At 38.7% G+C, this 11,703-nt stretch overlaps 2 protein-coding genes across 2 annotated transcripts; both read right to left on the bottom strand.

The window, feature by feature from the left end:
- Positions 1-31: 31 nt before the first annotated feature.
- On the bottom strand, positions 32-5,294 carry LOC18018128 (probable ubiquitin conjugation factor E4). The gene is made up of 16 exons (XM_006399998.2): positions 4,144-5,294; positions 3,745-3,949; positions 3,482-3,633; positions 3,124-3,391; positions 2,699-2,851; positions 2,396-2,599; positions 2,202-2,314; positions 1,977-2,091; positions 1,780-1,869; positions 1,490-1,693; positions 1,316-1,411; positions 1,110-1,232; positions 917-1,009; positions 665-829; positions 483-572; positions 32-377 (listed from the first exon to the last, which is right to left on the bottom strand). The coding sequence occupies exons 1-16, from the start codon at positions 5,004-5,006 to the stop codon at positions 201-203; spliced, it is 3,111 nt and encodes a 1,036-aa protein (XP_006400061.1). The 5' UTR covers positions 5,007-5,294; the 3' UTR covers positions 32-200.
- Positions 5,295-5,530: 236 nt separating this feature from the next.
- Positions 5,531-8,969, bottom strand: LOC18018129 (cyclic nucleotide-gated ion channel 2). Its single transcript, XM_006399999.2, has 8 exons — positions 8,941-8,969; positions 7,884-8,547; positions 7,546-7,761; positions 7,070-7,380; positions 6,874-6,985; positions 6,546-6,782; positions 6,371-6,457; positions 5,531-6,177 (listed from the first exon to the last, which is right to left on the bottom strand). The coding sequence occupies exons 1-8, from the start codon at positions 8,967-8,969 to the stop codon at positions 5,665-5,667; spliced, it is 2,169 nt and encodes a 722-aa protein (XP_006400062.1). The 3' UTR covers positions 5,531-5,664.
- Between the last annotated feature and the right edge of the window lie 2,734 nt (positions 8,970-11,703).

The following is an 11,703-nucleotide window of genomic DNA, read 5'->3' on the forward strand; positions in this document are numbered from 1 at the left end:
GACATCAAATCAATGGCATGGAAACAATCCCTAAATTAAAACATGCTTAATTCAGCAACATAAGTCACAATTCTAATAGAAAAGAAAGCCTAATAGTGCATCCCGAAACGAAAAAAAAACAAAGAAAGCCTAACAAAGTAAAAAAAAAAAAGTGGTTCTGTTATTATTTTGGTATTTTTTTAGAATACATAATTAATTAATTAATCAATTAACATATCACTGCTTGTAGTCTGTATCCTGTCCTTGTTGCTGCTATCTTCTCCACTTGCCCGTTTCTTAGACTGATGCGACCTCACAAACTCATCGATTCTCGCCTTCAACTCGATGTCCGGTATCAACATATCCGATGTCAAATGTGCCCGGTTAAACGGATCGTGCTGCAGCAGATGGAAGAAGATCAGATCAAAGCCAACGTCTTCAAATAGAGAGAGAGAAGAGAGAGAGATACATAATCGAATGATCAGTGTGTTAAATTTGCTTACATTGTCACTAAGAAGATGACGCTGAATGATGGCACGATCAACTGTGGTTTTTGAGCTTGGAAGTATCACTGGATCTCTCATTAGTGTGTACTGATAAAATTATCAAGAAACAAAAAGAACAGAAATTAGATTATGTTATTCCAAAAAAGATTAAGTTTTCTGTCAAATTAAACAGAAAATACCTGAATTGGGTCGAGGAACTCCTCTGGTATTTCACCAAGTGCAGCTTCAGCATCCATAGCTTCGGAAGCAGCAGCTTTGGCTTTTGTGCCCAACTCCATAAACTCTTGAATGGTTCTTCCATCTTCGCCTATTCTCCTAAGCACATCTGCTCCTGCGTTGAATAGCTGCAAAAACCAGCACTTATCTTGTTCAGTAGAGATACAGATAATTATTTTGATGAAAGAGAATTCAGTTTAGGAGGAGGATTTGACCTGTTCGTTATACGATCGTCCATCACTGGATATGGCACCGGGGAATATGTTTTCTGAGTCTCCTCTTGCGAGATTAACATATATACGAACAATCTTCACAGTTCACCAAAGAAATTCGATAATGTTGAGTCAGTTTTTTTTTTTATTCCACACCATTAGGTGAGGAGGCCGAGCAAAAATAGTAATTACTAACCTGTTTAAGCAACTGTCTCGGACGGAATTCGTACTTCTCGGGATCTTTCAAGCTTAAAGACTTACGTTGTGGACCCACGAGTTGTAGCAAGAAGTAATTAAGCATATTCGCAACCCTCTCAACCTGACAAACAAACAAACTATTCAGTAGAAGTTTGAGTAATCAAATTGAGCAGGTGATCGTTTCTGGTATAGAGTCAGATTTACCATCTCAGGGAGTAGAAAAGGGGCTGTGATCTCCTCAGATGTAAATGCAAGCATAGTCACATCTTCATTAGCCAGCTTCATGTCGATTCTAACAATCTGCAGAGCAAAATAAAATTCTTTGAGGCATCGTGAACCAAGTTGGAAATCACATATAAGAATTGTACCCCAACTTACATTCTCCTGAGAATGGAAGAGTCTCGTTCTCTCCTGTCTCTCTTGAGCTGGTCTCCGCTCCCACTCTGCAGTATTCGACATCTCAGCCTCGATTTGTTTAATCTCGAGAATTTTGTTAAGGCTTTCATCCAGAAGGTAGATGCTATCATTGACTAAGAAGTTTAGGAAGTTCAAGTATACGCCCTTCTCTTCCTCTTTTGCAATCTGTAATCCATCAAAATTGGTAACATTATGACATTGGCACTTGATGGTTGAAGTTAGAAGCCATGGTAAGGTCACTAAGAATTTACCCGTCTCCACGCGTTTCGGTGACTAGGCACCTGCCACAGATACTCTAGAAGCTCGGCGATGTTGTGGCGAATGTTGAACTTGTCGTAGAACTGCATTTGGATCACACTATTTCAGTAACATTAAAAGCAAGAGTGAATGGCCATTAAGGCTTACTCCAGGAATATTGTAGCCACAAAACAAAATCTCTAGCAATCACCTGAGTGTGAGAACCCGTGAACTCAATGTCAACATATAATTTCAGTAAATTCCTGACAAGATACTCGAGCGATAACTGATGACCTTCAAAGAGAGTAGATGTAGCAGAAGAACCACTACAAACAAACATTGACTTGAGATTAGAGGACCGAGTCAATGCAAAACTTGTTGCATTAGCAACACAAATTGAGGTTATTACAGCTTTCACTCATGGGAAGAAAAATACCTTGAACGGGGCATCCAGCAGTTGAGAACTTCAACCATCTTTGCTCTGAGATATGGGTTTCTAACATATTCTGGACTTGCCATGAACATAATTATGAAGTTCATAAAGTCGTCCTTAAAGAAAGAGGAACAACCATCATCAACACAGGTACAGAAATCGAATTTTTACTGAAGATGAGATAATAGTAAGCATACCAGCAGCACCCCATCCAAAGCTTTGGGGATCCTTGAAGAAAATATCAGTAACTCCATTGCATCTTCAACAAAATGCTCAGGCATACAGGAGAATTCCATGGGGCAAATTGACGGTAAAGGCATCTTAAAGCCACCAACAAGTCCAACTAACCAAACAACCACTAGTCGATAGAAAGAGAGAGCTCGCTGAATAAAATCTCCATCCTTCAAAACAGTATAGAGATAAATCAGCTATTACTATCAAGTCCTTGGTCCAGAGAAAAAGCGAAAGATGTTTGCAGATCAGAGAATATGATTACAGACCCTTAATATTTGAGCCTCGTGACAAAGCTTTTCCTGAGAATACATCTCTAATTCTTTTTCCATTCTGGATATGTCAAGTTCTAACTGTGGAGAAGGTGCTTGATCTCTCATGGCTTTTAATGTTGCAAGATTGTCTTCACCTCTCGAGATGTCCTACGTCATGCGGGAAAAAAACAAGTAAAGAACAATACAGTAACAATCTTCTACAAATCCAGGCATCAACGATTCATTAAAAATCAAGAACTGTATAAGTTCATATATTTGCTGCAGTTCCTTCTTGGTATCACTGACAAACACTTTGTCCAGACAATATATCAGAAACCAAGTTTAACTAAGAGCTATCTGCAAGATAATTTATCATATCATTTCCAGTTTTTCCAAAATTCCTTAATATTTTCAGGTCGGGAAAAAATAATGATGATTACCTGAGCAAGATGTTTAAAGTCAGAGAGTGCTTTTAGGAGACCCAGATTGAGGACCCTTGCAGTCATAAAGAAGCATTCACAAATGAAAGTGTATTTAGTTGTTGATTTTGCATTTTGGCCAGAAACATTACTACTTGAACTTGTGGCTTCTTTGGATTGTAACAAGCGACTTTCATTCCCAATTCCAGCGTCATTTGCTTTTGCCGTATTATCCTTGTCAATCCACTCAGAAACTTCTTCGGATGATGCATGGAGAGCAGTCAAGTCGCTGGTGTAGATCATAAAATAATATTTTACTCATCACGAATATGTAAATTTCAGTGAGGAGATACACGTAGAAGTATCTTAAGGCCCATACCTTAATTTTAAGCGATTACCACAGAATGCATATTTTGGATCAATCTTATCCCTTTTAGTTAAATGCGGGTCTAAAAATGGCTCACAGAGCCGGAGCATGACTGCACTGAGGTTAACAAACATGCCTGAGCTAGCACAAGAGACTCGATCAACCTGTCATACAAGATATGCATTTTACAGAATGCCGCATTGAGCAGAAAAGACAAATAACAAGGCATGAATAAAGATCCGAAGCAAATATCAATCTTAATAAAGGATGATCACCTGTATATGGGCTCTCGACGCATTTGCATTGATCACCTCAGCAAGAAACTGTAGAACACACTCACGTGTATATGTACTTTTAAGTAAAATCATCAGTACATCATGCAGCCCACTGTACAAAATATTCATAAAGTTTTTGATTGTGGATAAGGATGATAATAAATCTGCAGGACGACGTTCTGATGCTCCAGAGAAACACTGCTGCCTGACATTCACAAAAACAATAAAGACATGTTTACCGTTGCAGTAAAAGGGAAAGATTATTATCTGAAGTAATATCAGGAGAACACTTACGTTTGCACAATTTACCCTTTTTATCAAAAGTCTCTACTTTGAGTAAAGCTAAACAACATATCCTATTGTCCTAGCTAAACAAACCGCAAAGAAGTTGGGACTCACCCAACATCAGGCTGACTCTTGAAGAGAGTATTATCTGGCAGTGCACTAATATGGAAGAAAGGGCCGAGAATGCTCGTCAACTCCATTGCTCTGCCGTTCATATAAGCGCCACGTGGAACCCACCACTCGTGACTAACCAGTGATTTAGCTCCTACTGGTAAGCTAACAAGATACTTGAGTGCCCTCAATGGTGGCTGGAAATCTCCAAGCACAGATACGTTTATAACCGTAGACCTCAAGTCCTCGTATAGCTCCTTGAGAATCGGGTCCAAGCTATCAAAGTCTGAGTCTTTGAAGAACTCATCCAGAAACCCTGGAGGAGACTGAACCCCACTGCTACTACCTCCAAACATATCCAATGAACCCGAACCAACCTCGGCGAAGATCAGTGGCAGTACGGGAGACACATTCCTCTTCTTAAGCTTGTCATCCAGTCCACCGCTAGGTTTATCCGAGTTCCCAAACAGGTCTGGATTCGCCAAGTGAATCCTAGAGTAAGAAACCGCGAGCTTCTTCGCCTGTCTAGTGACAATCTCCATCTCCGATCTCAGGCTCTTGTCCTTCATGGACTGGATTTTCTTCGATTCGTCGTAGGCGCGACGGTAGCAACCGATGAGATACGGGAAAGGCGATTCCGCGGCGGAGAAGTTGCCGGAGAGACGATCTATGAGGACTCTCTCCATCAAATCACGGGAGAGCAAGAGTTCTTTGCCTTCACTGAGAATCTCGGCGGCAGTCATTTCCAAGTAAACAACTCGAGGATCCGAATCAGTGGTGGATTCGGCTAGGGTTACATAGAATATTTTCCGGAGGATTATATCCTCAATTTCAGCCGGCGATCTTTGAGGCTTGCTCGTCGCCATTTAACTATATGATCAAATCAAACACCGAAACTCTGATTCGGATAAATAAAAACCCTTTTTTTTATCACCGATGAATCAAGCGAAACAGTTTAGAAATATCAAATGAAACTAATCAGATAAATATAGAGAGAAGAAAAAAAAAATCAAAATTCACGAAAGAAGAGAGAAGCCATCGGGAGATTAGGAAGAAAGTTCTGGAGTCGAGAATTTTATTTTTTTTGTTGATGAACTCTAAAAGAGTCTCTCTGAAGAAGCTGAGAATTAAGACCAAACCAAATGGACACGATATTCCGTATACGATCTGCAACATCGTACTTGGTTTGACGACGTCGTTTATAACTTGACCAAGAAGGAATATTTTGTCACAAACTAAATACTGTATATCAAATACCTTTGGTCTTTGGGCCTTGCCCAATCATCATTTTATCTTGGTACTCGATTAATCTTCTCAACAACAAAATTGCATCGTCTTCTAATTTTAATGTGAACTTGTAGACCATAAGAGGAAGAAGAAAACTCAAATGCTAGTTTTTTTTAATAAGGTACATAAACATTCACATAAAGATCTTTTCAAAATAATAATAATAATAACAATTGAGGACGAACAATGGAAACAAACAATTATTGAGACCAATGATTTTGGCACTTTCTGTTTGTTTTACTCGAGATGATCATGTGGTCGAATGGACATGAACATGGCGGCATACTGAAGTAAACGGCGTTCACTGTTACCTTCGACGCTGTTCTCCGACACAGGACTCATCGAACCGCCGTTGTTTTCACCACCACGGGTTCTCTTCCTGTACCGCCGCCACGCCATTTGAATATTTACGGCAGCCCAAGTCCTCCAGTTTGAGGAATAGTATCTTGCGGTCCGCTTAAGCCGCTCGTTTGCGAATTTATAACGGAAATGATCGGTGATGTACCTAAGATCTTCGGATCCGAGTGAGAACGCCTCTATGTTGTCTAGGCAGACAAATGTTGCAGAGGAAGGAGGAAGACGGTCGATGAATGGACGCCTTAAGCACCATGAGAGTAGCTCGTCGCCTAAGTAACCGCCTTGTTCGAGCGTACTAGTGGCTACCACACCTTTGCTTAGGCTCTGGTTACGTTTGACTCTCCCACGCATGATGAATATCATTCTTTGTACAGGATCTCCTTCGCGGATGATCTGTGCCAATCAACAAAACATAAGAACTCAGATTTTACAAGCTGAAAGGTTAATCTTATGATATGGGTAGCTTATTACAGAAGCAACATTCATTTTTTGGTCTGCTCGATGGTAATCTTCAATTTGAGTAACATTGTGTCCTCAATTTTAAAGATTGGGAGTATAAGTTTTGAGAAATGATGGAGTCGAGTACCTTCTCGTCTTTAGAGAAGACGCGATGCTTAGCCCGATCACAAATGTTGTCTAGGATCAAATCGTCCATGCCCCTGAACAATGGTACCTGAGAAAAGATCAAACATATCAGAGACCTAACAGTTAATGTTTTCACAAGTTTTGACAAGATTCTCTAACGTTCGTTTCCTTAGTACCTTGTTAATGAGATCAAAGCAAAGATATCGTTTGATATCTCTTCGAAGGCCCGGAGGCAAATCTTGTATAAGTTCCAGCTCGTCTTCTCCACCGAGGGCAGTCCATCTCTGTCGCTCAAATCTCCTTACTCTCTGTCTTAACCGAGAAGGCAACTGCCTACGTTTCATCCACCATTCCATATCCCTACACCGAATCTGCATTTTTCTCTTCTTTGCCATCACCGCGTGCAAAAACACCTTCAAAAGAAAGTAAACAGGTTTGTTAAAATCATATGATTGTATCAAAATACAATATCATATCCGGAAAGACTTATCCTTGCATAGTTACCTGAATGTTTCCGATCAACAGCGTGAAGAGTAATAACCCACTAAGGACCATAACTATGCTGAACATAACCTCAAGCCAATTGCTTGTGGGCTCAAGATCGTTCCCGAAAGTGCTGTAAAACGCGATCAGTACTTGTCAATTAGAGGGTATTAAGTATCAAAGACGAAAACCAGCAACTCTGAAAACAAGAAACTACCTGAGAGTCATTAGACCCCAGAAGATAGGGTAAAGGATCTTAACCGCAAGAGAGTTGCTGGAGATGACCGGAAGTGCCCAACCGTAGATACCATATCGGAATGGTCCGTTAGAATCTAAGCACATAGGCTTGTTGACCACACTGGTAAGGTTTCCAGATAAGCATGGATATCCAATCGGTGACACAAATTGGTAACAGACCTCTTCTTTGCAAGACAGACTAAGATTGCAGTTCCCGGCCCTCATGCATTGTTGTCTTATGCAAGAAGCAACACGCTGTATTGCAAGAACATACCAGCATCCCCCAGCGACCTGTAACCACCAAAATTTCCATGAAAGGACCGACTTTAATATCATTTCTTGGCATGGAATATAGTATAGACTGTATACACACAGAATTTGATATGTTGCACAGAGTTTTAAAAGTTGTTTTTGTGTATTGCTGCAGCAGATGGTTTTCAGCTTGAGAGGACTTACGTGAGAAGCGATGAAATATGCGATGAGATTAAGAGCAAAACCCCACCAAATAGTCCCAAAAATGTAACCAGTGACCTTCTGCATCCTTCTCATCAAGCAGATGCAGTGATAAATCTTGGGGAGGAACTGGAACAAGAAGATTAGCAGAAGGATCGTCATTATCAGCTTAACCTTCTCTTCTCTTATCAGCTTCGGCACGACTAACCAAAACACAGCCTGTAAAGAAAGAAACACACAAAGCTCACATTTGAATCTCAAATCCAAGGTAACACTTTGTTGATACCAATAAGAGGTATGGAGTCATAATATTGGAAAAGTTTGAAAGTTTGCTTTGCAACCTGTGGAACAGGGAGGATGACTATAACATCGAACCAGAAGCCAGTGAGCGAGCGAGCGTAGTGTGACGCGATGGCGCGTGGATCCCAAACGAGCTTCCCGCAACCGACGACGAGAGACTCCCTCGAGACGTAAGCCAGTCTGAATTGAAGCCACACGTGCCACAGGTGAACAGCGTCGAGACACGTGCGAACCGCCGTGACCACCGCCGCGAACGCGCCGTCCATGTAGAGACACGCCGGTCCGGTGGTTCGGCCGATGGAGAGCGCGTAGAAGAAGAGCGGATCCACCGCTAAAGCCATCCCGCGAGCTATAAGCAACGCGCGGTTCCATCTCTGCACGCGCTTGCTCCTTGGGTCGAGAACTTCGCCGAACGGACCCTTGAGACGTCTGAATCGGGTTCGGGTCGGGTTCGGGGCGGATCCTTCCTGGATCGGGACTAGGGAAGAGCCGGCAGAAGCACGCCACTCCGGCGCGTGAGCTTGATCGCAGCTGGTTGAGTGGAAGGCTGGTACGCCTACTTGTGTACAAGCGTAACACTCGACGGAGCTCAACACCGGCGTATCATCGCCGCTGCTCGATTCCCCACTGTTGTTTTGGACGATGCTGATTTCCTCGATTCCAGGCGTTTTCCGACGGAATTTATCGGAAAACAGTCCAATCCACCTGAAATTAGAATTGTAAACACTAAACGACTAGCAGGAAAATCGATCTATTTGTTAAAATTATTCGCAATCATCTCACATTTGAAGACAGATTTCGTTCCAGGAAAACGTTGAGCATACCCAAAAACAAAATTTAGCTAGCGATTACTAGTGAATTGCATGGCGACTTTAGAAGCTATAGAACAGCTCAGAAATCGAGAAAATTCTCCGGGAAAAGCGTTTCTCGGGAAAAAAAAAAATTATTCTCAGAGAAACCTTGTCACTGTGGAGTCAGCAGAGAAGAAAAAAACAAAAACAAAATAGACATTTTCAAAATTCGCGACTGGCTTTCGCGGAATACCGCCATTACAGAACAAATACATGCATCGATGGTAAAATGGAATTGTATAGATACCTGAAGATGAAGTTGGGCTGAGAGGGCATGATTGAAATAGAGGAACCACCATGGGAGAGAGAGAAGATTTGCAGGGAGAGAGAGCGTGTGTGAGAGAGAGATTGTATAGGCAAAGGCAGAGTGTGATACGTATGTCTCTAATAGGATTCGGTTTATTGTTAGGGAGACTCCGGTACAAACATTTAAACCGAAATTGTACCTAATTCGGACACCGAACCGGGATGACGAGGAGAGGTGAGCTGTCATGTATGAGAGTTGTAACGGCCCACAATAGACACTGGACAAATTGGATTCCGTACATATTCTGAGGATTACAACTTTATGGGCCCAACGTGGACCCATCTCAATTATTATCAATGTATTCTTTTTGTTAAATCATTGAAAATTCTAGATAAGTGTAGCCATCTTTACTTGCTATGATATAATAGAAAATATTCTAAAATATAATATAATTCTAACTGTAAATATCATACGTGTGTGTATGAATATAAGAGCATAGACTTTTATGTATATACCATGTAACATGAATGTTTTTCAGATTTGACACTGTTCATCAGTACTACTATGAAGTTGCATTCATGGTTATATCTTGATATTATTTCACATTAATAAACTACTGATACATATACACACATATTTGTGGTCAGTGGTCAATTGATTGATTTTTTAAAAAATTGATAGTTTTTACATTAACGTTATTAGAAAAATTGCAAAAGTATGTATTGAGATAAAACCATTGTAATGATTTTAGCAAAAACAGAGACAGACGCCGGAACCTAATTCCGTAATTAGGTATTTACAGATACTACTAGATGTTTATAGCAACAAAAAAACTGTCATTTATCGATTTACCATATTACTCATATTTATTTGTTAGCTTATATTCTTTGTGGTATATATCAGTCATGTACCTGACAGTGAAGTTTCCACAATCTGTGTGTCATACAAATCCATATACCATACATTTTATAATTGGAGTGGCGACCAAAATCACGGACCACACACATTTGATCGAACACAATTGATTTGTTTGTTTTTGAATGAATAAAAACAATGGCTCTAAAAATCGAAGTAAAAAAAAAAAACACACCTGAGTGTTAACTGTTAAGTATGAGAGGAATTGATTGAATAAACAAGTATGGAACGAAGATAGTAGAGAATAATTTTAGTCGTCTCATTTCTATTGGATATATAGTTGATGCATGTAAGATAGCAGATGATATAATTATATTTCAAAACTATTAACAAATATGGAAATTTTTTGTTTTTATATAATAAAATAATATTATTTAATTTTAATTTTTATATATTTAAATAATATATCTAAAATATAAAATATTGTAATATTTTTTTTTTATAATTTGTATTATTGTATTTGAATATATATATATATATAAATTGGTTTAAATTTATATTTTAGTATATTGCAAAAACATGTTAAATAAATAGATTAGTTGAGTTTGACAACTCTGTTTATAATAATCAGTTACATGTATTATAACTTTTTTGAAAGATATCAAAATAAATTTTATAAAAATTATAAGGATTTAGTAAGCCAATGAGGTATAACAATATCATTTCAAAAATGATAGCGAACATAAGTAATATTGTTTAATGTACTTTTCTAGCGTAGTGAAAGAAGACAAAAAATAACCATGTGCAATAATTCTGTCTTTTTCGTGTCTAGTTATGTAAACCAGGCAAAGAAGAAAAACATTAGGGACCAAAGTGGCATAAAAGGAAAAATACAACGTGACATTATTTGATTCGATTGTATCTGGTTGGTCGACATTCCTTCGATAGACTCAATACCAATAAATAGAAATGCTGAAATATCGATTTTGACCTTGGCGATTTGAACACGACATTTCTTTTGGTTTTGAGTTCGTTCACGCGAAGGAGATCTAAGGCTTTTTTGGAACCAAATATTTTCACCAAAAAACTGTATAAATATATTTTTCGGAATCTTCGATTTTGTGAACGATTCGGTTTTAAGATCCTCTGATTATAAAATACCAAACCTAGCTGAAAAGTGAAACCGATAGTTTTCTGTTGGTTGGGGTTTTCACATCTTTTTGTTTGGTGTGTAATTCAGTTCTGGCACGTTTACTTTCATTTGCAAAGTTCTAAAAAAATCTATAAAGAGTAGCAAATATTTATTGGTTCGGTTAGTTAAACATAATAAACTGAGTTACAATTCGACCTGTTTAAGAAAATAAAAATCAAATTGTTAAGTCTAATAATGCACTGCTAGCTATCTTTGTAGGTAATTTTTTCCTAAACTATTATGATCCGATTACTTAAATAATCTAGTTTGAACTTCGTTTCGAAATGATGTATTTATCACATGCTGATCTGGGTCGAGGAAGAATATGGATCTAAAATACTGTATTCCATTAATTTTTTAAAATAATAAGAGAAAACAAATTATTATTCGATTTTTTTTTGTCAACACAAATTATTATTCGATTTAAAACTCTTATTTTAAAACCATTAAAGGAAAAAATCAGTCAACGCAACTCTTTTTTTTTTCTCGACACAAAAATACAAATAAACCCATACATGTATTGTTGGCAGATATACCATGAAGGGCCACGTAAGCCTAAGAAATTCCGGCCCATTAAAAGAAGTGGTCACACCACAGCTATATATTATATATTTACCCACGTGTCAGGGTGCTATTTTTCGATTTTCTATAATCGAAAAGAGTTCCGTAAAAAAAGGATTTACTCTCGTCGGAAAAAAAAAAACGAATAACCCTTT

Source organism: Eutrema salsugineum, unplaced genomic scaffold, assembly GCF_000478725.1.
Source record: "Eutrema salsugineum unplaced genomic scaffold, Eutsalg1_0 scaffold_2, whole genome shotgun sequence".
Lineage (NCBI taxonomy): Eukaryota > Viridiplantae > Streptophyta > Magnoliopsida > Brassicales > Brassicaceae > Eutrema > Eutrema salsugineum.